Genomic DNA, 25,256 nt, shown 5'->3' with positions numbered 1-25,256 from the left:
GCATACCTCACAATCACTCATGCCTCCCAGTCACTCAGCACTAGGCACTCGCACTCGGCACGTACCTGCGCTCACTGGGGGTGTGTACAGACTCGGGAGAGGCTCCTTCAGCCCAAGCGCTATATCAAGCCAAATCATGGCATAAATCACTCAGGCCCTCGGCCTATATCGAACATGCTGCGGCGTGTAGCCCGATCCCGTAAATATTCTCACAAATCAGGCCCTCGGCCTCACTCATTCATAAACCTTTCAAGCCACTCGGGCATTTCAGTAAAAACAGGGCATTCAGCCCAAAATAACATTTATATGCATCAAAATAGAGTCATAAAACTGAGTTATGCAGTAAACAAGTATAACCATGACTGAGTATAGATTTTCAATCGAAAATAGTGTGAGGATAGTAAGAAAAGGCCCCTAAGGGTCCAAACAGCACTGGCACAAGGCCCAAACATGGCATTCAGCCCAATTTACAGAAACTCTTTCTAAAACATATAAGTATCATATAATTTCAACAAAATATGCAACTTTACAGTTGCTACGGGACGGACCAAGTCACAATCTCCAATAGTGCACGCTCACACGCCCGTCACCTAGCATGTGTATCACATCAAAATAGTAGAATGATACGAAATTCGGGGTTTCATACCCTCAGGACTAGATTTACAATCGTTACTTACCTCAATTCGAGCAAATCTCTACTCTGCAATTCCTTTGCCTCTCGGATCGGCCTCCAAACGTCCAGAATCTAGTCACACACAATTTAATACGATCAATATAGGCTAAAGAAATCCATTCCACAAGAAAAGTACCAAATTAGACTCAAAACCCAAAATTGGCTCAAACTCGGCCCCCTGGACCCACGTCTCGGAATCCGACAAAATTTACAAAACTAGATAGCTCATTCACTCACGAGTCTAACCATATCAAATTTACTCAAATCCGATAACAAAATCCCATTCAAAACCCCCAAAATCCAACTCAAGAATTCTTCCTCATTTTTCCCAAGTTTTCTCTCCAAATCACAAATTAGAGGATGAAGTTAAAGGCATAATCATGGAATTTAACCAAAATCAAGTGAGAAACACTTACCCCAATCAACTCCCTCAAAATCCCTTCAAAAATCGCCTAAATCCGTGGTTTCTAACTCAAAATATGAAAAATGGGTTCAAACCCTCGATTTTGGAATCTAACACTGCTTCCCAGATTTCCTTAATCGCGATCGCGAAGCACAAACAGGCTGCTCCACATATTTACTCTATGCGAACGCGGAATCTCCCACCCGAACGCGTATCATTGCTTCCCAAACCTACGCGATCGCATCCTAACTCACGCGATCGCGTAGAGCAATCACCTCGCTTCTTCACCAGCTCGATACCTCTACGCAAACGCGGCACTGTCCACGCGTTCGTGAAGCACAACTTCACACACGCACGCGGTCGCGTCCCAAACCCTGCGATCGCATAGAACAACTCGCCTCTGTCCCCAAATAAGCTTACGCGATCGCGTATAAGGAAACCAGAAAGTTCATACCAACAGATCAGCCATTTTTCAAAGTCTAAAAACTATCCGTTAACCATCCGAAACTCACCCGAGGCCCCCGGGACCTCAACCAAACATACCAACCAATCCTAAAATCTCATATGACTTAGTCTAACCTTCGAATCACTCAAAACAACATCAAAATGCCAAATTACCCTCGGATTCAAGCGTAAGAACTTCTAAACTTCCAAATTCCACAACCGATGCCGAAACCTACCAAACCACGTCCGAATGACCTCAAATTTTGCACACACGTCACAAGTGATACTACGAACCTACTCCAACTTCCGGAATACCATTCTGACTCTGATATCAAATTTTTCACTGCCGACAGAAATCGCCAAATTTTCAATTTCGCCAATTCAAGCCTAATTCTACCACGGACCTCCAAATCACATTCTGGACGCACTCCTAAGTTCAAAATCACCTAACGGAGCTAACGGAACCATCAAAATTCAAATCCAAGGTCGTTTACATATAAGTCAATGTCCGATTGACTTTTTCAACTTAAGGTTCTAAATAAGAGACTAAGTGTCTCATTCCACTCCGAAACCACTTCGAACCCGAACCAACTAACCCGGTATAACACAATACAGCTAAATAACACATAAAGAAGCAGAAATAGGGGGAAACGGGGCTATGACTTTCGAAACGACCGGTCAGGTCGTTACATTGTAGATGTCCTAAATGTTCTTTTATATCTTTACTAAATACTAATATGTCATCTACATATACTAAAATAAATCTTTTATATTCTGAAAATATGCTATCCATTTTTCTTTGGAAAATAGGTGGATCTGTCTTTAATTCAAATGGCATTACCAACCAATCGAAATGTTCTTCAGGGCAAGTGAATAATATCCATTCTATACTTTCTTCATGTATTTTTACTTGCCAATATCCAGATTTATAATCGAATTTGCTAAATATCTTTTTTTCTTGTATTCTATTGATTAACTCTGTTTTATCAGGTAATTTATATCCGTCTGTTTTAATATTATCATTAAGTCTTTTATAATTTATTACCATTCTTGCCTTTCCTCTTATTATTTCACTGTGATTTCTTACCATAAAAGCAGCCGATCTATGTTTAGAAGTAGATCTCCTTATTACACCTAAATTCATAAGTTTTTTAATTTGAATTTTAAAATCTTCTAAATCTTGATTTGTAGCTTCTATTGAGCCTGTCTTGATTATATATTCTGGATTTATTATGTCTAGTTTATACATGATTTTATTATTTTCCCGGTGTTTTAAAAAAATTTCTCCTATTATCTCTATTTCATCTAATATTTTTATTATATCTTCTAAATCCTTTTATTTTTTTATTATTCCTATTCTTTCTATCCCTGTTTTAAAATTATATAAATCTGTTTCAATATCTATCAAGGTATAGTCTTTTTCTAATATATCTTGGTATCAAAATATATATATATATATAATCTTAGACTCGTTGTCTGTGATCAGAGTCAAAGGACAAAGAAGTAGAAAACCTTCTAACCGCTAAAAATTCGAGTGAAAACAAGTTGCATGAAGTCCATAAATAATACTTTAGCTATCTCAAATCAATCTTCTCTTTTGATTTTATTCTCGGTTGGTTTTGAAGGCGGATTGGTATTATAATACGTCAGCTAATTAAGATTTGATTCCCTGGAAAACTAAATGAATTTAGCTTTCCTGAAAGCAGTATAAGTATTTTTCTTAATTTTTATTTAGCCTTTTAAGAATTATCAAACAATTGGTACTGATTTGAAAATAACGCCCCAACAATTTTTATAATCTAAGTAATTTAACAAGCTTTGACAGAGATACTTATTTTCTCATAGTCATGGTCATTTTCCATAAAATAATTGGAGAGTACTGATATCTGAACTTTAAAATAATGTACTCGCGTATAAGGCTTATATCATGTTCCTATGCTGTGTCACCTAACATATGCATGTATAACAATACTTCTACCTATTATTTTACACTCTTTAACACTTAGCTTCAAAATCGAAACTAATATCTCATTACTCTTCAAAATCGAAACTAATATCTCATTACTTTGGGCAAAAAGTTTGATGGTGGAGTACAGTTCCATGTTGATGATTTTAGTAATAAATAGTAGCGACTAATTATAAGCAAATGTTTATATCATAAGATTGCTCTAGAGGGTTAGGAAAACAAAAACCTTGCTTAACTTTACTTTGTTTTATTATTTTTTTTGTGGTTAAAGAAAATTTTACATTATTTGTGACACTCTAATTACAGAAAGAAGACAAGAAAAAGCTTGTTAGGATCGAAAAATTGGGTAGTGCAGAATTTAGCCAAACAACGTTATAATGATAATAACAAAGACAATACAAGTTGATAATAACGGCAATTAAAGAAGATAAATAAGACACAAATTTAACGTGGTTCGGTCAAGGTGACCTACGTCCACAAGCGGAGAGAAGCAATTTCACTATACCAACAAGAGTACAAAAGAGAGTACAAAATTAGAGTAAATACTCTAATTACCAAATACCCCAAGAGAATAACCTCACAAGATCACTCCAAAGAAAGGGTTCATACAAGTGTTTTCCAACACTCACTCTCTTATAAAATACTCTATAATGAAATAAAGGAGGAGAAAGAAAGACAAGAGTGAAAAGCTCTTGAATTGGTGTGTTTACAAATGAGGAAAAACTCCTCTATTTATAGCAAGAAATCCTTGGCCTAATAATGGATATTATGTCATAAAAAATGTCATGATCCACAAATTTGTTATTATGTCATGGCAAATGTCATGAACCACAAATTTGCTATAATGGATATTATGTCATGGCAAATGTCATGAAAATTTGGTCATATTACAAATCTTCACCTTGGCCTAATTTCGGCTTATATATAATAAATTTTTTCCACCTTCTCCGCAAAAATCCGAATGGGCAAAATCATTCTTCATAAATACCAATCAAGTTCAGGCAAAGCTTGAATTTAGACACTGGAAGAGGTTTTGTGAATATGTCAGCAGGATTGTCTCTAGTGTTGACCTTCTGAACAGAGACTTTTCCTTCAGCAATGGTTTCTCGGATGAAATGATACTTTATATCAATGTGCTTTGTCCTCTCATGATACATATGATCTTTAGTCAAGTGAATGGCACTTTGACTATCACAGAAAATGGTAAGACCGCCTTGGTGTGAATTGAGTTCCGCAAATAGACCCTTCAACCATAAGGCTTCTTTGATTGCCTCGGTCACTACCATATATTCTGCTTTGGTAGTAGATAAAGCTACTACATGTTGTAATGTATCTTTCCAATCAATAGCGCAACCACCAATGCAAAATACATAGCATGTCAGTGATCTTCTTTTGTCAAGATCACCTGCATAATCTGAGTCTACAAAACCAACCAAAGTGTTAGTATTTATCCCAAACTCCAAACGTGTATTTGAAGAACCTCGCAAGTATCTGAGAATCCATTTCACAGCCTGCCAATGTGCTTTACCAGGGCAAGCCATATACCGACTTACCACGCTCACTACTTGTGAAATGTCTGAACGTGTATAAACCATTGCATACATAATACTGCCGACTGCAGTGGAATAAGGAACCTGTTCCATGTACATTCTTCCTCTGACTACGGGGACTGAGCAGCTGATAACTTAAAATGAGCAGCAAGAGGGGTACTAACTGGTTTAGCATCTTTCATGCCAAACCTCTCCAAGACTTTCTCCAAGTACTTCTTCTGGGTCAGAAATAGCCTGTTGGTTTTCGATCTCTTTTGATCTCCATGCCAAGGATTTTCTTAGCTGCTCCCAAATCTTTCATCTCAAATTCACTTTTCAGCTGACTTTTAAAATTGTGAATTTCTGTTAAATCCTTAGCAGCAATGAGTATGTCATCAACATATAATAATAGGTACACAAATGAACCATCATTTAACTTCCGGAAGTAAACATAACTATCATACATGCTCCTCGAATAACTATGACCCAACATAAAGGAATCAAACCTTTTATACCATTGTCTTAGAGACTGCTTTAATCCGTACAAGGATTTCTTCAACAAGCAAACATGATCTTTTTTTCCTTCAATTTCAAATCCTTCGGGTTGATGCATGTATATTTGTTCCTCAAGTTCGCCATGTAAGAAAGTTGTCTTAACATCAAGTTGTTCTAATTCCAAATCATACATGGCAACGAAGGCAAGCAAGATACGAATAGAGCTATGTTTAACAACAGGTGAGAAAATATCATTAAAATCAACTCCTTGTACCTGACTATAGCCCTTTGTAACTAATCGTGCCTTATACCTTGCATCTTCAACCCCTGGAATACCATCCTTTTTCTTGAAGACCCATTTGCAACCAATAATTCTTTTTCCTGATGGCGGCTTCACAAGATACCAAGTACCATTCTTGTGGAGAGACTCAATTTCTTCATTCATTGCAATCAGCCACTTAGCTGAGTCAGCACCAGAAACTGCTTCTGAATATTTTGATGGTTCTCCAATTTCTTCAGTTTCCTGTGCAACTGAAAAAGCAAATGCAACATAATCTCCAAACCTTAATGGTTGTTTACCTTATCTTCTTGGTCTATGTTTGGCTATAGAATACTCCTCTTCTTCTGGTTCAACTTCAGGAGTCTCAACTTCAGGAATTTCAGCTTATGTCTCAACTTCAGGAGTTTCAACTGTATTTTGTTCCAAAGTTGATGAGCTTGGCTCAGAAGGAATGTCAATCTCAATCTCCACCTGGTTCTGTGTACTCTTTCCTTTATCTGTATTACAAGAACTAGAAGACTCTTTTCTAGAATGTAACATAGAGGATTCATCAAAGGTTACATTTCTGCTAATTATAAATTTTGGTATCGTGGGATCAGGATACCATAGTCGGTATCCTTACACCCCAGATGCATACCCAAGGAAAATATGCTTTTTAGCCTTTGGCTCTAATTTTTCATCATTTACATGCATGTATGCAGGGCAACCAAATATGTTTAAATCAGAATAATTAGCAGGAGTACCTGACCACATTTCCTTTGGAGTCTTAAAGTTCAAAGGTGCAGAAGGAGCTCAGTTGACAATATAATAAGCTGTAGAGATAGCTTCTTTCCAAAAGGCGTTTGTCAACCCAGCATTTGAAATCATGCAACGATCCCTTTCCAAAAGAGTTCTATTCATCCTTTCTGCCACACTATTTTGCTGAGGTGTCATTCTCACAGTACGATGTCGAGCAATTCCTTTATTCTTGCAAAATTCGTTGAATTCATCATTACAAAATTTCAAGCCATTATCTGTTCTAAGCCGCTTAACCTGTTTTCCTGTTTGCTTCTCAATCAAAACTTTCCATTGTTTGAAATTTAAGAAAACATCACTTTTATTTTTCAGGAAATAAACCCAAACTTTTCTTGAATAATCGTCAATGAAAGTTAACATATACCTGGCACTACCTTTTGATGGGGTACGTGAAGGACCCCAAAGATCTGAATGAATGTAATCCAAAGTACCTTTTGTTCTATGAATCGCTGGAGATTTGAAGCTGACTCTTTTCTGCTTTCCGAACACACAATGTTCACAAAACTCTATATTTTTTGTACTTTGGCCACATAAGAGACCTCTTTTGCTGAGGATGGAAAGACCTTTTTCACTCATATGCCCCAATCGCATATGCCACAATTTGATAATGTCAGAATCTGATTTATCTGATATTGAAACTGCAGTAGTACCTGTAACAGTAAATCCCAAAAGAGTATACAACGTACCAGATCTGCGTGCTTTCATGATCACAAGAGCACCATGAGAAATTTTCAAAACTCCATCTTCACTTGTGTACTTGCACCCAAGAGATTCTAGAGTGCCCAAAGAGATGGAATTTTTCTTCAAGTCAGGAACATATCTAACATCGGTGAGAGTTCTCACCACACCATCGTGCATTTTGATTCGGATTGTACCTTCTCCAATAACTTTGCAGGCAGCATTGTTGCCCATCAAGATAACTCCACCTCCAATAGATTCATATGTGGTAAATAAATCCCGACTAGGACACATATGATAAGAACAACCCGAATCTAAAATCTACTCATTGTTCGATTTGAAACTATTATTAGTTGCTAAAAAAATAGTTCCCTCAGTCTCATCAGCAGCTACTCTTGCTTCGGCAGTGTTAGTATTTTTGTGCTCATTTTTGTTTTCTGTATGCTTTTCTTTATTTTTCAATTTAAAGCATTCAGAAATAATGTGACCTTTCTTATGACAATATTTGCACATGACATTTCTGTATCTGGATTTTGACCTTGATTTAGGTTTCTCACTACTTGAATCTTTCTTATTGGATCTACCTCTTATGAATAAGCATTCCCCTTGGTTCCCACTAGTTTTCCCAGTAATATCTCTATCTATTTGTTCTTTTGATTTCAAAATAGATTTGATATCTTTATAAGAGATATTACCCTTTCTATAAAGCATAGGATCTCTTATATGTTTAAACGACTGGGGTAAGGAAACAAGCAATAACACAGCTTGATCCCCATCTTTGATTTCAGCATCTATGTTACTTAAATCCATAAGAAGAGAATCAAAAGTATCAAGATGTATAAGTATAAAGGTACTTTCAGCCATACGAAAAGTGTAGAGTTTTTGCTTTAGGTAAAGCCTAATTTATACTGTTCTTTTCATATATAGGGTTTTAAGCTTTTCTCATATGCCTTTGGCTGAGCTTTCTGCTGCAACTTCACGCAAAATCCCATTTGAAAGATTTAAAATAATACTTGCTTTTGCCTTTTTGTCTATGACGGCAAACTCCTCGTCCGTCATTTTATCCGGCATCTTCTCCTTTCCTTGCAGTGCCAAATCTAGGCCATCCTGAATTAGGATAGCTTTCATCTTTAATTGCCACATTCCGAAGTTTGCACTTCGGTCAAATTTCTCAACGTAAGACTTTGTTAGAGTCATTTTAGCTTTTTAAACTAACCCGGTTAGATCTGGCTCTGATACCAATTTGTTAGGATCGGAAAATCGGGTAGTGCGAAATTTAGCCAAACAACGTTATAATGATAATAACAAAGACAATGCAAGTTGATAATAACGACAATTAAAGAAGATAAATAAGACACAAATTTAACGTGGTTCGGTCAAGGTGACCTACATCCACAAGTGGAGAGAAGTAATTTCACTATACCAACAAGAGTACAAAAGAGAGTACAAAATTAGAGTAAATACTCTAATTACCAAATACTCCAAGAGAATAATCTCACAAGATCACTCCAAAGAAAGGGTTCACACAAGTGTTTCCCAACACTCACTCTCTTACAAAATACTCTATAATGAAATAAAGGAGGAGAAAGAAAGGCAAGAGTGAAAAGCTCTTGAATTTGTGTGTTTACAAATGAGGAGAAACACCTCTATTTATAGCAAGAAATCCTTGGCCTAATAATGGATATTATATCATGGCAAATGTCATGATCCACAAATTTGTTATTATGTCGTGGCAAATGTCATGAACCACAAAATTGTTATAATGGATATTATGTCATGGCAAATGTCATGAAAATTTGGCCATATTACAAAGCTCAAAAGAGAAAATAATAGATTACAAATGGAAAGCTTTGCATGAATCCATGTGAACGCATAACGAGATTATGGTTAATTTAAAGATGTCTTAAAAAGTGGTAAAAATCATACCTCGAACCAGAGTTAAAAACCAGTTACCCTTCCTATTCAATTATGGTTAATTAAAAAATTAAACAAAAAGAACAATAGTTGTTCAAGCTAAAAATTTAGAATGGACTTAGATGTACGTAACCTAACCCTTAATTTTACGCATTCGATACAGTGACAACTGACAAGACATAGTTTTTTCCATGTTAACAAATCTGTATTTAATAAGTACATTTTCGACAACATGATTTGTTCAATATGTAAAATCCAAAACTAAGGGGTTTAAATGAAAATAATATCAAGTTAAGGGGTTGTCGATATAAACGTTGGCGAAGTTCAATACTCAACTTTGCGTCATACTAGCTTTTATGGTATAAAATTTGTTTTTTGATTTCTATACCAATAAACCTACAACTTACCCATCTTAAAGTTTCCTTACAATTTACTTTATATTTCCACGTTAGTTCTATTTGGGTAAAAAGTTGCATGATATGTGCTTGATATAGAAATTCTTGTTCATTCAACTTGTTACAATGAGGAACAATCAAAATTCAATTTTCTATCATCAACATTTGAAGAATTTGTAAAACGAAGGCTTAATTACTAGGAAGAAAACGCGAGTTTCAAGCGTGCTATTTGTACATCATGTGCTTTTATAATTTTGAATTTAAGAAAATGACCTTCTTAGATCTCTTATATGTAAAAGACAGATCTCTTACGTGTAAAAGTAAATCTCTCATGTATAAAAAAAAAAAATAGAATCATTAAACTAAAAATAAGTTTCTAAAGAGTCAAAAAATCAATTGACCGGTTTCAAGCGAACATATATTATGCCAAAGATATCATCATCAATACCATTAAACTATAAAAATTGGCAATCGCAATATGTGATTAGCCATTAAGTGGCCAAAAAATATATATATTGACATCCAATCATCAATCAACAGGTACTAGTGATGAATGGCAAATTGAATTAACTGAAAACTATTTATACAAATTCGTGACTACAATTTCTTCCAATACTTTCAAATAACGACTAAGAATATGTGTGGAGGCAGTGGTACCATTCTCAGATGTTGTTAGGTCATAGTTCTGTGAACAGAAGCAGAATTGTCGCACATGCCACAAGAAGTAACGATTTGGAACTCAAATACCTCCCTCGTAGTATAGAGTCCTGACAAAACAAAAAACAAATCAATATATAATGATAGAGAAAAATAAAGTTAAAAACTTGTACTTTTAGCTTTCAACTTTTCCTACTAATTTGATAACCAGAATTTATGTTTGAGTTTGGTTAAATAATTAGAACAACCATATTGACATAAAGGTAACAATTATTTTGGCTGACCGCCAAAGAGTACAGCGGGATAAATGAGATTCCTCCACTCTTAATGATCAGACATCTCAGACTCGAATTTTTAGAATGGAGAAACTCCTTTTAGGGAGCGTTATCCCTTTATTTAGCCCTATGTGACGCAACTCCAATGAGTCGCGCCAGTTGCTTCGGATACCAATACATAAAGAAAAAATAATAATTACATTTTGAAAGTGACAATGGATTAATCATGTAAAGAAAACATACCTTTGAGGATGCAGAAGAAGGCACAAGTCCTTTAAATCCAATATCATAAGCAATACTTCCATCATGATTGAACAATCCAAAATTTCTCTCAGAGGTTGGCCCAGGTTTCAAATTTTCATTAAACAATGCAAACACATAACCTTTGACCACCATTTTTGGCCTATAAGGCGTACCTTTCTTCAACATCAACCTTTTATGCAAATTAAAATTATAAGTTTTGGCATTCTTAACATTTGCACCCGCTTCATTGTCATCCCCTTTGGACGCCCAACCTGTCTCGGACACTATAACCGGCATTTTCTTGTACCCAAGTTTCTCTAAGGCAACATAAGATGCATCAACCATAGCATCAAACATGTTGTCATAATGCAAGTTTGTCTTTGGATCATCAATTCCAGTATTTGGTTGGAATAGTGCATAGTTAACATTAATTGTAATAGGATCAAATTTGTAGGCCAAAAATGGATATGCATTAATGTAAAAAGGTGATCCAATTTGGTTAAAAAAGTGCAAAAGTGGTCCTAAATATGGCATGAGACTTTCTTTAAATGCACCAGCTGAAGGTGGATAAGTGCTGTTAAAAACTGCCTCAGAATGTGGGCTTGAAACTTCAATTAAATCTGCTAAATGCAACCTTTTTAGTGCACGGTACACATTTTTACAAGCAGGGACTAGAGCTTCTGATATTTCTATATCACCACCTAGTATCTCATTTCCAATCGCGATACCTCGGATTGAGGTATCGGGAAGGAACGGTTGAACGTTCAATTTTATCCATTCCAGAGCTAGAGCTTCGTTCACGCTTATATCTTTAAGTAATTCATTGGGAAGACATACGTTAATTTCGATCCCTGAACCTTTGAAAGCGTTCAGAACTCTGTGATCTGCGTCGTAGATTCTGATATTTTTTATCTTGTTTGTCCTGAGAAGTTTTACGACGTCTTCGGGTGATGGGATATTGTCTGATACTCTTCCATAGTTTACCCCATATGTGCCTGTGAATGCATATGATATTGAAGCTGTCCAACAACAAGAAAAAAGAAATTAACATATGACACTGTTGACGTTACAATAACAGTAAGTCAGATTATGCCTCAACCGCAATAAGTTAGGTGTCAACTATATATAAATTGATCATGTTTTAAACTCATTTCAAACCAATATTATATTATTCATCCAAAAATATAAAATAAAAAGTACTAAAAGTTATGTTGGCTCTGTCCGAATTTATGTGATGCAGTTCAAATTTCAAGAGTCAAACGTTTTTTCTTACCATAAACTGTTAGCTATCACTAATTAAAGAACTAACAACATGCAAGAACCAAGCTAAAATAACAAAACGTCTTAATTAAATAAAACCCATGACGAACTCAAGAGTATAGACCTACCATTAAAGAGAAGAATGAACCAAAGGAAGATGAAGGAAGAAGAGGCCATAATCTTGAAAGGATTAACAATAATTAGTGAAGAAGAAATACATTCCATTGGTAGAATATAGATGCTTAATGGCTAATATTAATTGTCCATTTGATAGGTTTGTAGTATTAGTAGTAACATAGAATTGGCAGCAAAATTGGGCAACCTCTTTAGTATTTGGGATACAATGCTTCCTCTTAGGGCCATGACATAGCTCATACACAAAACCAAACAAAGATTCCAAACCTTAGGTTAAAGACGAATTGTCATGGCAAGGCAACTTATGGTTTCTTTGGTATACAACCATGTTTGGTTCTTTTAAGAATTTATTCCTAACTTTTGTGATCAATCTTTCCTTATACCTGGGGTGGGCCCTTCTACTATCAATGTTTTTTGTTCAATTTTTTTTTTTTTTTTAAATTTGGAAAGTTTTTTGCTTCTAAAAGATTATTATAAGTAGAACTAATTAGAATCCATCAAAAAGGTTGTCTTTCACAATCTGGTCGCTGTGACTGCTAGAATAGCTATTGTAATATGTCGTTTAATGCTTGTCTTTCAACATAGAGAAGCTGTATTAACAAAAAAATAATTTTATAACAGTAACGTTTGAGCTAATTTATCTATACCTGGACTATTTTGTCGAATACTTGCTATCTTCCACCAGTGCAAAACTTGAGCAAATAAGAAAAATCACCCTACTTTGAAATGTGAACTCCCGTAGTTTTTCACCTATTTCATTCGATGCGAAAATATGTAAATTTATCCTCAAACTTTTGTGCAAGATCAAAATGTGTCCCCATTTTAACTGCTAGATCAAAACATACTTAAGAAAAGAAAACCAGAAAACTAATTAAATGAAGCAAATGCCACACACCAGTTCCTCCTTTTCAGTGTAGCATGAACTGTTGTTAGAGGAAACTACTACGTTTAAGTAAAGATTGTTTAACATAATAGTCATAACCTCGAGCTCTCATTAATTACACAACTGGAACAAAAAAAAGAGTGTTTGTACATGCTTTTCTTAAGTTGAGGTAAATATGCACTAAGATTTATTGGTTGAAGACCGATCCTTATAGCACAATGAGTTTTCTGTGCACATGACCTCCTGCAGAACCTACTTCTCCATCGTGATCGTGAAAAATAAGGGTCAAAATACCAACCAGACTTAGCACTGAACCGACAAGGAGCTTGTCATAGCGTTCCACCCAGTGAAACTTGAGTTGACTTGCACCGTAAAATGATAGAGCCACCAGTGAGGTCATCACAGTTATGGTGCTGCAAGTGAAGTATCAACTTACATTAAGTATCAGGAAATTTGGATTAATCAAAAATGTCCCGCACTGGGATGGTAGTCCGCAAATCTAATGAGAGTTTAAATGGCCATTTTGATAAAGGAGCTACAGATAAGAAAAACATAGATATCAATAAATTCAACCAGCGTGAACGGGCTTTCATTGTAAGAAAGGGAAAATTTAGAAGTATACTGTATATCAAGTTATCAACCACCGGAGGTACTAAATTTCTATGTTGCTCGGACTTTCCGAAATGGTCGGGGGTGCGTGTCGGATCCTCCAAAAGTAGTGTATTTTCGGAGGGATCCGACACGGGTTCAGCAACATTTTGAAAAGTTCGCGCAATATAGCTAAATTTCACGATGGCAGCCTGGAGCAGTAATTCCATTACTAAAATTCTCACAGAGGTACTTTCTGAAAGTTTAGCAGTTTACAGCGGACTGGTCCAAACGGATTTTGGATGAAGGTTGAAGGAATGAAAAACTAAAACACTAGCATCCTCGTATTTAAGGTGAAGCACAGCTCCCCTCATGATAAGGAATAACATACAGTCACCACTTCTCACAGTCCACAAAACATCAAGCACTAGTCAATGGTAGGTCATGTTGCTCGGACTCTTCGAAAATGTTGCCGGTTGTGTGTCGGATCCTCCAAAAATAGTACAAATTTGAGGATCCGACACGGGTGCGGCGGCATTTTGGAGAGTCTACGCAACATAGATGGCAGTCACTGAAATAAGCACTTTTTATTGATAACTGTGGTCTTCTCTGGATTCTTGACAGAGGGAAACCCCATGATCGACCGAAGCAAGGGTGGCATAGATAAAGGATCAAGCTAAAGGGACATACCACCATCTAAACCCACTACTTCCTCCCACCCCCTTATTCCATATCCTTTTCTTTTCTCTAATAAGATCAAGTTATTTTGCTTCTACTCTTTCTCCAGAGTAACCTTACATTTTTCCAAAAGAAAAAGCAACAAAAAGAGTATGTAATCCACCTATATGCAAAGTTTAGTAGTAGAAATTTAGAAACAAGAGTACCTGAATAACAGAACTATGATGGCAAGCACCATCATGGATTTTGAGTTTCCAACAGCAAGAAAAACAGGGAGAGTGGTTGCACAAGGAGACAACGCAGGAACAAGGATAAGCCCTGCTACGGCCATTTTCTCCATAGGTTGATTGTGTGAGTGGCAGTGACCGCCCTTTCCGCGAAGAAACAAGATTACATAACTACCACCAAGAACAATAAGCAAAAGAGAAGCCAGTTTGTGCACTGTTTCCTCGCCAGCAATTGTGTTTGTTATTGTTACTGCCGTTATGCCAAGAATTGAAGTGGATATTACATGTAATACTGCTCCAAATGCAGCTGTGCACAAGAGCAGTCAAATAAGTATCACATGCATGAATCAAAATCCAGGTACTTTAAACGAATTATAGTGCTTTTGAGGTACTCCCTCCATCGCAAAGAATACTTGACTTTAGTGTCTAATTGACTAATCTTGTGTTGATTTCTGAAAAAAAAAATTTTTTTTTTTTTTTTTGGAAAAACTAACATATTTGAAATACATAAAAGTAGTACGAAGCCAAATTTTTTAAGTTACAATTTTCAAGAAAAATATCTGACAAAATTGTGTCCAAAGAAGACGTTGCATGACTTTCGGAATACTAACTAGGTTAAATAATCAAACAGCTAGGACGAAAGGAGTATAAAACTCTTGAATCACTCCAAATCTTTTAGTATTAGAGAAAATATGCACTTTCAGTTGTGCAACTCAAATTTATCATCTCCATAAATTCAATAACTTCAAAAAAAATAAGACAAGGATCTAAAACCTATGTTGCTCGGATACCGGTGTGGTCACCCGACACAAGTGCGGATCTAGAAGTCAGATTTGTCATAACCTAAATCTCAGGGTTCAAGGATATGGATAGGCATGTGGATAGGGGTGTTAAGACAACCAACCAATAAATGCGTATTACGACATATATAAGTATATATTTTGACAATTAACTGAAGTTATTTAGTTAAAACTAGTATAAGTAAATTCTTTGAAAACACGTACTTTATCCGTAAGTTATCTCGTACAATAACAAGTGTTCTAGTACTTTATGTGTGACATAAACCCAAAGTCAAACCAAAACCCCAATGAACCTATACGTCTTGGCCATAGGTGTGGTCAAAGCATTCAAGTTAGGTCGAACAAATCCAATGCGGATCACACATCCACACACAAATCCTGTCAGATCGACAGGGGTGCAACAAGGATCTTGAAGGTGTTTTTTTTTAATAACGAAAACAAAAGAGTATACTCACACTTAAACCTAGATGCATGACTTTTGGATGAAACTAAAACTACCTGAAAGAAGAAGGATAAAAAGGAGGCAATGTCATATAATACTTCACAGGGAATAGGTTTTAGCAGCAACTTTTTAGCAATCAAGTCATGCATGTTTCTCTGAGCTGCACTAAGTGATGCTCAAGAAGATTTTTTTTAAATTAGGTATCGCCATTGCTATAAGTAGCTGAAGCACACACTTACTACAATTTCTTTTTGATGGCTAATCACATGCATACTACAATTCATAAACTCTAGGGTCAAATAATCGAATAACTGCAGTTGTAGAAGATTTTGTGAATTAAGGAAATGATTCATGCATCTAAACCAGACCGATCAAAACACAAAGCAATTGCTTGTGCATTCACTTTGTATCTTAACTTTGTCTTTCTAAAACAGCTCAGTATTTTCTTTTTGATGGTGGTGTCCGACCCAACTTGTGCGCACCTCGACTATTCCACCGGGCACATGCTACCTCCCACTAGCACAAGTATTGGGTAACTCGTCCCACCAAAGCTTAGACGGATAGGAAGAAATCACCTAGTGTTTTTTTGCCTCCGTTGGGATACCTGAGACCTCATAGTTCTCCTCCCACTACATTGATCATTACGCAACACCCTTGGGTGCTCTCACATATGTGAGTATTGTTAGCATGAATTTAAGTGCAAAAGAGAAATGCACCAATATATACTCTACTTTATTTGCCACTATTAGGAGCTGCAAGCATCTAGTTGTCAAAACCCAAATGTATCATGATCTAATTTTACTATTCAGTATAAACTCAAAATTTAATAAGGCTTATCAGCAAATTGTAACTCCTATTAATCTGCCTGTCTCAAGGTTCATGAAGATGTTACCTAAGATTAATAGGGCAAAAGATTGAAGTAAACATCTCTACATCCGATGGAGCTCGAATTGATGAATATACACACACAGAGACTGTCCACTGATTAAACGAGAAGAGCTGATATTGATCATAACAAAGATCATTGAAGCTTAAGACATGAATATATTTGACCCACATAACGTTTTCAACCTAAGAAGCAGCTTAACACTCGAAAAATAAAGAACAATGAAGCTATAATCCACAAGTGATTAGGAACACCAAACAACAATGCAAGAAAAACTTCCAATCTGACTTGCAAAAGATCAAGAAAAGCTGTGGGCACACCTGCTCTAAATCAGTGTTTAAAAAAGCGCTCGCTTCATCGCTTAAAGCGATGAAGCGAGGCGAAGCGTGAAAGGCAGCGCTTCAGCTTGCTGAAGCGACCCAGGTCAGTAAAAGCGACCGCTTCTCTATAAAAAGCGAGAAGCGGGGAAAGCGAAGCGAAGAGAAGAAGCGTCCGCTTCTCTGTATTAAAATACCTAACCCTATTTTATTAAAAACAAGTTTTTTGGATTAAACACTGATCTTCAACAACAGCAACTAGTATTCTTCAACTTCCAACAGCAGCGACTTCTTCATCTACTTCTGATTTCTGAAAGAATCTCAAATCATCAACTAGGGTTGTTCTTCTTCTTCTTCTTCAACTACTAGTTCAAGACTTCAACAGGTATGTTCTGAACTTCTGATTTCCATTCTTCTTCTTCTTCTTCTTCTTCTTTTTCTTCTTATTCTTTTTCTTTCTAAACGTCCAAAAAGCAGCAAAATGCTGGCGAATTTTTTCCAGAATTTTACTGCCCAATTTTTCCAGAATTTTACTGCCCAATTTTTTCAGTTATTATCAGAGAATTCCTATGATTTTTTATATCCTTTATAGTTTATTCTTAGTTCTTATTGCCTTTCTTATGTGTTATGTAGTTGTTCTTTTAATGGCGCCAAAAGAAGATAGGAAAGATCCGGCTTGGGCTTACTCTGAAAGAGTTTGCGAGACCAACAAGATGGCAATTAGATGTCTTTTTTGTGACAAGATTTCAAATGGAGGAATCTATCGTCAAAAAGCGCATCTAATCGGCGGTGATCCAAATGTCGCATCTTGTCCTAAAGTTCCGTCGCATGTGAAGGAAGATTTGAAAGCATTCCTTCATAAAAAGAGTATAAAGACTCAACTGATTCATGAACAAGAACTGTATAATCTTGATGACGATGATGAAACAGAAGAAGGTGACGATGCTTCGTCGCTTCCACCAAAATCACAAAAGCGGGGAAGGATGCAACCAATGTCTTCTAGTTGTGGATCTACTGGCAAGACCAAAGGTCCTATGGATTGTTACTTCTCGCAAAAATCTGGAGATAAGGAAGGAAAAGGTGGTAATCCTCAAATTGATGCCAAAACGATTTTGAGGGATCGTGCAATTACAATGTTTGCGCGGTGGATGTATGATGCAGGTCTTCCTTTTAATTGTGTTAATTATACTGACACTTTTTCTGCTTTTATTGAGGCCGTAGGCCAATATGGTCCAGGAATGAAGCCTCCAACATATCATGAAGTTAGAGGGCCATATCTAAAAAAAGAGGTGGCAGAGGTGAACAAAATCGTGGAGGAGCACAAAGTAGAATGGAACAAGTTTGGTTGTTCCATTATGATGGATAAGTGGACGGCGAGAAATGGAAAAATGATCATCAATATCTTGGTGAATTCTCCTAAGGGAAGCCTATTTCTTGAGTCTGTTGATGCAAGCGACTCTTCGACTGATTCAACCAAAATGTACTCTTTGTTCAAGAGTACAATAGACTCTATTGGAGCAGAAAATGTTGTTCAAGTTGTCACGGACAACGCCAGTGAAAATGTTAAAGCTGGCGATTTGATGTCTGCTGGGTACCCGCATATTTATTGGACTCCGTGTGCAGCACATTCCATTAATTTGATCTTTGGTGACATTTTCAAGGAAAGACCCTTTAGTTCAATCTTTAATCAGGCAATTAGAGTGCATTCCTATATTGTTCAAAGGCCTTTGTTATTGAATATGATGAAGAGATTCACTAAACAAAGAAGCTTGGTGAAACCCGCAAAGACAAGATTTGCTACTGCTTTCTTGACTTTGCATAGGATGTATGAGCAAAAAAGCAATTTGAAGAAGTTGTTTGTTTCAGATGAGTACACTAACAGTGCCTATGGAAAGGAAGCTCGAGGGAAAGAATCTGCAGATATTATACTTTCTCCTTCATTCTGGAACAATGTGGTTCATGCATTGAAGATTGGTGGTCCTTTAGTTAAAGTGCTTCGTTTGGTGGATGGGGAGCAAAGGCCACCAATGGGCTACCTGTACGAAGCAATGGATAGGGCAAAGAAGGCTATTCAAGTCTCGTTTAGTGATCAAAGAAAATACAAAAGAGTCTTTGAGATCATAGATAAAAGGTGGGATAGTAAGCTTCATAGCCCTTTGCATGCTGTTTTATGACAATGAAGAAAGGATTCTAGGAGATAAACCTTTGTGGAATGGATACTATGAATGTATTGAGAAGTTGATACCTGAAGAATCCGTGCAAGATAAAATAACAGTACAATTTAGTATTTATAGGAACGATGAGCAACTTTTTGGAAAAAACATGGCGATTAGACAAAGAAAGACGAAGTCACCAGGTGAGCGAGTGCTTATATATTGTTTTATAGTTAATAAGTTATTTCTTTATCAATATTATGTTTTGAAAATTTGTTCTACTTCTACAGTTGAATGGTGGAAGCAATATGGCCATTCCACTCTGGATTTACAAAAGTTTTCCATCAAGGTTCTAAGTCTAACATGTAGCTCATCCGGGTGTGAAAGGAATTGGAGCGTGTTTGAACATGTAAGAACTAAGAAGAAAGATTTAGTATATTGAGATAATTAAATTATATCTCAATTGTCCTAAACTTACTAATTACTTATTATTTGCAGATTCATACCAAAAAAAGGAACAAACTAACCTTGAAGCGTCTCAATGATCTAGTATTCATTAAGTACAATAGAACATTGAGGCGTCGTTACAACGCTCGCAATGTAATTGATCCAATTAGTTTGGACAGCATCGATGATGCTAATGAATGGCTAACTGGAGTCCCGGAAGATCATGCAGATGAAGAAGTATTTGAGGAAACTTCTGATTTCACTTGGGGTGATGTTGCAGAGGCGCGTGGAATTGGGGAGAGGATTTATGGTTTGAGAGGGAGTACCTCAACTTCAAGTTCACAGAGGAAGGGAAAAGAGGCAGCTACTTTGTCCCTAGTTGATGAAGAAGAAGTTGAAGAAGATGACGAGCTATATAATAATAATAGTGGAATACAAGAATTTGACAATCTTGTAGAAGAATAGGATGCTCATTTTGTGCTTTAATTGATGCTACTATTTAGTTTTTATATTGAAGTATTGAACATTTGCTTATAATTACATGTGTTGTCTATGCAATATTATTTTTTATTTTTTTTTTTAAATTTCGCTTCACTTCAAAAAAACGAGCGCTTCGCTTCTCGCTTCTCGCTTTAAGCGAAATGAGGTTTGTCGCTTTTTCTCGCTTCACGCTCTTCACAACACTGCTCTAAATCAACATGATATTGGAGCAAATTTTCACAATCCATTCCTAGACTTTTTTTTGATGAGGCACAGTCTGTTCCTTTTTTTTTTTTAATGAGGTAAATAATTTTATTAAAAATGGGAAAAGCTATGGTATACAAGAGGTATACCAAAAAGTAGAGAATCTATATTAAGGCACCGCGCATTCCTAGATTGAAGTTATATAACTTATAGCTATGGTTTGCAACAACAATTAAATCAATTCTCCATTCCTTGATTCAAGTTAAATTTAGTTCTCAAAGCAACTAACCTTTATGTATTTGACTACTTTCACCTTTATACTAGAATGGTAAACTTTGCAAAGGAGATGAACTTATGCGGACATGATAAGAAACATACATGGAGTATCAAATTCCTATGAAAAAATAGAGAAAGCAGGATAGAATAATTGAATAATGATTCACCCAGTCGGCAAATTGATATATCCCGAGAAAAGGACCTAGCAATCATGTCACCAGAACAAACTGGAAAAATTCATCTTATTTCTCCTTTGCAATGACCATAAATGTCGAATAACAGGTACACTGTCAAATTTTTCGTTTAATTGACATCACGTCATAGGAAAGCTAAAGCTCCATGTGAATGTCTCTTTTTTTATTTTTTGGGGTAAGTGTATCTAAATACCGTGATTCCTATGCCCGCCAAGCATTAGGAAAGAATGGGAATTACATTTCAAGCGCCCCTCCTCCTTTATTTGATGCTACTGGAAAGCAATTATATTTCAAGCCCCCCTCCTCCTTTCTTTGATGCTATTGGAAAGTACATATTTGAAGAGTAGACTTCATTTATTCAAATATCAACATTCTTTTAAGCGAAAAGAAGGTATATTCTCCATTAGTGAGCTCTCTTTTAAGTCTGTCTTCCACCAACAATCAGCGCAAATCACTAATTTTTGCAACAATTTAAGGTGAATAAATCTGAAGCTGCATGATACGGAACAAACACTGCATATCCCTCTTCTACCTAGGACACGAGGCCATCTATAGAATATGTGGAAGATGATACTGATAAAAGAGGCTTTCTATGACTACCTTTAGCTAAATATTCGCCTTCTAGAACATGCTATCACCACATAATACTCATGTTTTCATGGTAATCCCTCTAATGGAGTCTGTTTAAGCGTAAGATGAGTTGCATTTCGTTTTCCTTCTGTTAATTTATCAGTCAGGGCTATATCTTCTCCCTATAAATTCCCAATTTTCTTTCCTCGACAACTGCACATATTGGATGTTGGGTTACTTTAGAATGATTTAGTAAGCTTAATACATCAGAACTAATATGTATGCTTCAAAGAGGATACCGAAATTTGGAGAGATATGAAACTTCTTTTACTTAGCCCCAAAGGGATCATCTCTTAAAAAAAATCAGGTTTGATCCTTTAGTTATACGAAATCATAAGGAGCTTAAATCACTTTCCTGTCCAAAGTTTATAAGCTGGTCAAACTAGCTCATAAGTACTTTCTAGCTTATTTACTCGTTTCGTAAACACCAAAAGTGCGTATAAGCCAAAATCAAGCAAAAGTCAGTCACCACAACTTATGGATTTTCAGCTTAGAAGCACTTTTGGTTTGACCAAACTTTCATTTTATTGTGATCTCCGAAATAATCTTCCTAGAAAAAAGAACTTCTAACTATTCTTTATTCCATTACCGCTATTCGTCCTTTTCCATGTAAAAATACTTTTAAACTTACATTTTGTTAACAACTTTAAGGATATATCAGTCATTTTAAATAGAAAAAGTGCTTATCAACACCTTTTTACCAAGCATACTTCTTATTATTAGTTTCACCACTTCTATCTAAACATGTAAGTGCTTATTTAAAAAATCAGCTTTAGCACCTAAAAGTGTTTTTCAGCACTTGATGCTTGTCAGCAACTTTAAATCATTTATTTATAAAAGGGAAAAGAGTCAAATATACCCCTCTACTTTCGGATATTGTCTACATTTAACCTCCGTTATACTATTCGGCCAAATTTACCCCTATCGTTATACTATCCGGCCAAATTTACCCCTACCATCAGCAAACTTTTAAAAATTACCCCTTAGTCCGTCAGGTGACCCAGAATCTCCCAAATTATTTTAATTAAGTCACTTATTCTTCTTCATGATCCACTATTTTCGAAATAATTGGCATTTACCTGTTTTCTTAATTGGAAAAAAATATTAAAATAATACATCGGTTAGTAAACAAAGTATAGTAAATTGAATAATCTAAATTAGGTAGCTTGTCTAAAATTCAAAAGTATTTACAACACCTCATCTTTAATGAATTCGTTGCACCAAAGATATGGAGACTTTGCAAGTATTAGTGATAGAAGTTGAAGTTCCTTGGAGACTTTACATTGTCAAATTTAACTTTGCTTTAATCAAATGCTACATATTGTGCACTCTTAAGTTAGTCGATCGAATTCTAAACTAACCAGATAATAACAAAATATATTCAAATATACATGTACATACATGATGATCAGTTGTATATAATACACAATAAATAGACCCACTAAATTCTACGGTGTGTATATGGTTGAAAAATAAATAAAATTTTAAACTAATTCCAAACTCATTATCACAAGAAAAGAAGTGGGTGCGTTGGTAATTAAAAATTTCCATAAATAATTTGTATAATCTAGTACCTTTAGCATTCACATCAATAGTAATTTCTGGAAATAATGGAGCAAGAAGAACAACAAGTGATTTAAATAAAAGGAAATTGGAGATTTTGAATTACTTAATAGATCAAGGGTAATTTTTAAAAGTTTGGTGATGGTAGGGGTACATTTTGGCCGGATAGTATAACGGCAGGGATAAATTTGGCCGGATAGTATAACGGAGGTTAAATGTAGACAATATCCGAAAGTAAAGGGGTATATTTGGCCCTTTTCCCTTTATAGAATTAGCTTCTAACACTTGATGTTTGTCAGCAACTTTTAATCAACTAACCCGAACGTGCTCCAAGTTTTCTCTCGTCTGCAAGTTTTAAAATCCCAGAACGATGCTCAGGCAAATTTCCAAACCATAAATCACCAAAGTGATCATTCGAAGAGAGTAATGAAATCAGCTAATACAACTTATCCATATAAAATGTCGAGGTGCAAATTCCTCTAGCTTGATTGCTGAAAAGTTCCAAGCTTCCGTGGAAGTAAGTTCAACATGTTGTAATATAATCTCATCTCAGGTGTATCTACATTTTGTGCTTATACAATTCTATCAACAAATCCCACGAAAAAACAAAACTAAAAAAGCAATAGAAACACTCATTGCAAGCATCAAGATACAAGAATCCAACAAATCCACCCATCAAAATCAAAACTTTATCAATTTCTTCTGCATTTACCCATCTAATCCCAAGAACCCAAATCACATATCTTCAAGATCTACAGCAAAAAGTCTAGAAATGTAAAAGCAAAGAAAAAGAAGAAAGAGTAGGTACTAACTGACAAGAAGGGTACGAGAGAGAGTCCATTTCTGAGCTCTGCCAACAATGGAGAAAGGCAACCAATGCGTAGGGATGAATGAATGTAAGAGTGATACGGTGGCAATGCCTCCGATTGTGGAAAGATCTTCTGCGCTGAACCCACTTTCCATTTTCCTAATTCACGACCACCCAACTCTAAATCTTGAATTATTTTCGAGATCCTAAAATTTACCTATATTACTTCTGTGTTAAAGCATTTGTTGTCTGCTTTTGGGAGGAAAATTGTGGGATTTTCTTTTCCGATGAACTGTATCTTTTTCTCACTTGAAATTTGTTGGGTAAATTTTACTTTTTTATGTTTGCATCAAATTAATATACTTTATCAATACTTATCCTCAAGTAATAAGCGATTATTTTTTTATTTTTTTCTTTTGGCACATCTCTTAACAAAATACTAACATATAAAACAAATATTTTGACTAAATTACCATTAATTAAATTTACATATTGTTAACTTAACCCCTTGAAATATGTAAATAAGTATAAATTTTAGAAAAATAAAGTTAATGTCTTTTTGATAATGTAAAAGAACACTTATTTTAGATCAAAATAGAAATATAGAACGGATATATAAAAGAGGGTGTGACTGTATCTTGATCCGAAATCCAAAAATCCAATATTAGTTTGATATAAAAACCAAACTTTTGCTAATCCCTCTTGTACGTACGGAAATTTAACTCCCCTCCTGCATAAGCATACTTTATGAGGAAGAAGTATTAAAGTATGACTCAGTTTCCAATACTTGACACTTTTCAACAATTCTTTGATGGACATCCGCTATAGCAGAAAGATTCGTACAAGCTTATATTATCCTATCTATGATGTTATATATTATTCGGTTATAGTTTATCTCCATATAATTTATGTCTCAGTTCCAAGCTTAAATGAAGTGCGTTATATTATGTATGAATCATTAATTAAACTGTTTCATTTAAGATCATAATATTTATAATGTGAAAATTTATTATAAATTGATTAATTTTATGAATTTTTAACCTAATCTGATACTCCTCCTTTATTTGTACTTGGGATCGGTAATATGAGCAAACTCACATTAGCGGAGTTAAGCATATATCTAATCAAGGGGAAAAAATTTAAATGCAACTTTGAAGATTGAAATGTACCGGTATATTTTATAGGACTCAAAGAGAATATGTTAATTTAGAAAATCATTGGGGGTAAAATGCATTTTTCCCAAACTAAAAAATGAGGAAGAGAAAGCTAATGTACAAAAAAAGAGCAGTCCGGTGCACTAAGCCCCTATTATTCGCGAGGGTCCGGGGAAGGGCCGAACCACAAGAGTTTATCGTATGCAGTCTTACCTTGCATTTCTGCAAGAATCTTCAGTTCCTTGAACACGCAAATTTGAGGACCAAAGAGGAAAAGTAATTAACAACAGTCTGGATACAAATAGGAGATTTGCAATTCTGGACACTTATTTTATTGACTACTCCTGAGTTCTTGATCGCCCTTTTCGCTTTAGTTTCAATCAC

The 25,256-nt window shown here is 35.6% G+C and overlaps 3 protein-coding genes across 3 annotated transcripts; all 3 read right to left on the bottom strand.

Moving 5' to 3' along the window:
* Nucleotides 1–6,408: 6,408 nt before the first annotated feature.
* On the bottom strand, nucleotides 6,409–7,497 carry LOC138901882 (uncharacterized mitochondrial protein AtMg00300-like). Its single transcript, XM_070189679.1, has 2 exons — nucleotides 7,017–7,497; nucleotides 6,409–6,533 (listed from the first exon to the last, which is right to left on the bottom strand). The coding sequence occupies exons 1-2, from the start codon at nucleotides 7,495–7,497 to the stop codon at nucleotides 6,409–6,411; spliced, it is 606 nt and encodes a 201-aa protein (XP_070045780.1).
* A 2,554-nt stretch (nucleotides 7,498–10,051) lies between these two features.
* Nucleotides 10,052–12,346, bottom strand: LOC104108320 (glucan endo-1,3-beta-glucosidase 14-like). Its single transcript, XM_009617327.4, has 3 exons — nucleotides 12,136–12,346; nucleotides 10,748–11,766; nucleotides 10,052–10,339 (listed from the first exon to the last, which is right to left on the bottom strand). The coding sequence occupies exons 1-3, from the start codon at nucleotides 12,230–12,232 to the stop codon at nucleotides 10,250–10,252; spliced, it is 1,206 nt and encodes a 401-aa protein (XP_009615622.1). The 5' UTR covers nucleotides 12,233–12,346; the 3' UTR covers nucleotides 10,052–10,249.
* A 641-nt stretch (nucleotides 12,347–12,987) lies between these two features.
* On the bottom strand, nucleotides 12,988–24,556 carry LOC104108321 (uncharacterized). Its single transcript, XM_070188558.1, has 3 exons — nucleotides 23,723–24,556; nucleotides 14,498–14,825; nucleotides 12,988–13,438 (listed from the first exon to the last, which is right to left on the bottom strand). The coding sequence occupies exons 1-3, from the start codon at nucleotides 23,871–23,873 to the stop codon at nucleotides 13,234–13,236; spliced, it is 684 nt and encodes a 227-aa protein (XP_070044659.1). The 5' UTR covers nucleotides 23,874–24,556; the 3' UTR covers nucleotides 12,988–13,233.
* Nucleotides 24,557–25,256: the final 700 nt, after the last annotated feature.

Source organism: Nicotiana tomentosiformis, chromosome 11 (assembly GCF_000390325.3).
Source record: "Nicotiana tomentosiformis chromosome 11, ASM39032v3, whole genome shotgun sequence".
NCBI lineage: Eukaryota > Viridiplantae > Streptophyta > Magnoliopsida > Solanales > Solanaceae > Nicotiana > Nicotiana tomentosiformis.
Note: the sequence above shows the minus strand (reverse complement) of the source record. Positions and strands in the feature narration are given on the sequence as shown.

Excerpts from the sequence above, each read along its gene's own strand:
- LOC104108320 (XM_009617327.4), bottom strand. The coding sequence starts at position 12,232 with ATGGAATGTATTTCTTCTTCACTAATTATTGTTAATCCTTTCAAGATT. Across the intron at positions 11,767-12,135 it reads GTTCATTCTTCTCTTTAATG|CTTCAATATCATATGCATTC; the intron begins GTAGGTCTATAC and ends GTTGTTGGACAG. Across the intron at positions 10,340-10,747 it reads CTTCTTCTGCATCCTCAAAG|GACTCTATACTACGAGGGAG; the intron begins GTATGTTTTCTT and ends TTGTTTTGTCAG.
- LOC104108321 (XM_070188558.1), bottom strand. The coding sequence starts at position 23,873 with ATGGAAAGTGGGTTCAGCGCAGAAGATCTTTCCACAATCGGAGGCATT. Across the intron at positions 14,826-23,722 it reads CTCTCGTACCCTTCTTGTCA|CTGCATTTGGAGCAGTATTA; the intron begins GTTAGTACCTAC and ends TCTTGTGCACAG. Across the intron at positions 13,439-14,497 it reads ATCATAGTTCTGTTATTCAG|CACCATAACTGTGATGACCT; the intron begins GTACTCTTGTTT and ends CTTCACTTGCAG.
- LOC138901882 (XM_070189679.1), bottom strand. The coding sequence starts at position 7,497 with ATGGGCAACAATGCTGCCTGCAAAGTTATTGGAGAAGGTACAATCCGA. Across the intron at positions 6,534-7,016 it reads AGCGATTCATAGAACAAAAG|GTACTCCTGCTAATTATTCT; the intron begins GTACTTTGGATT and ends AAATGTGGTCAG.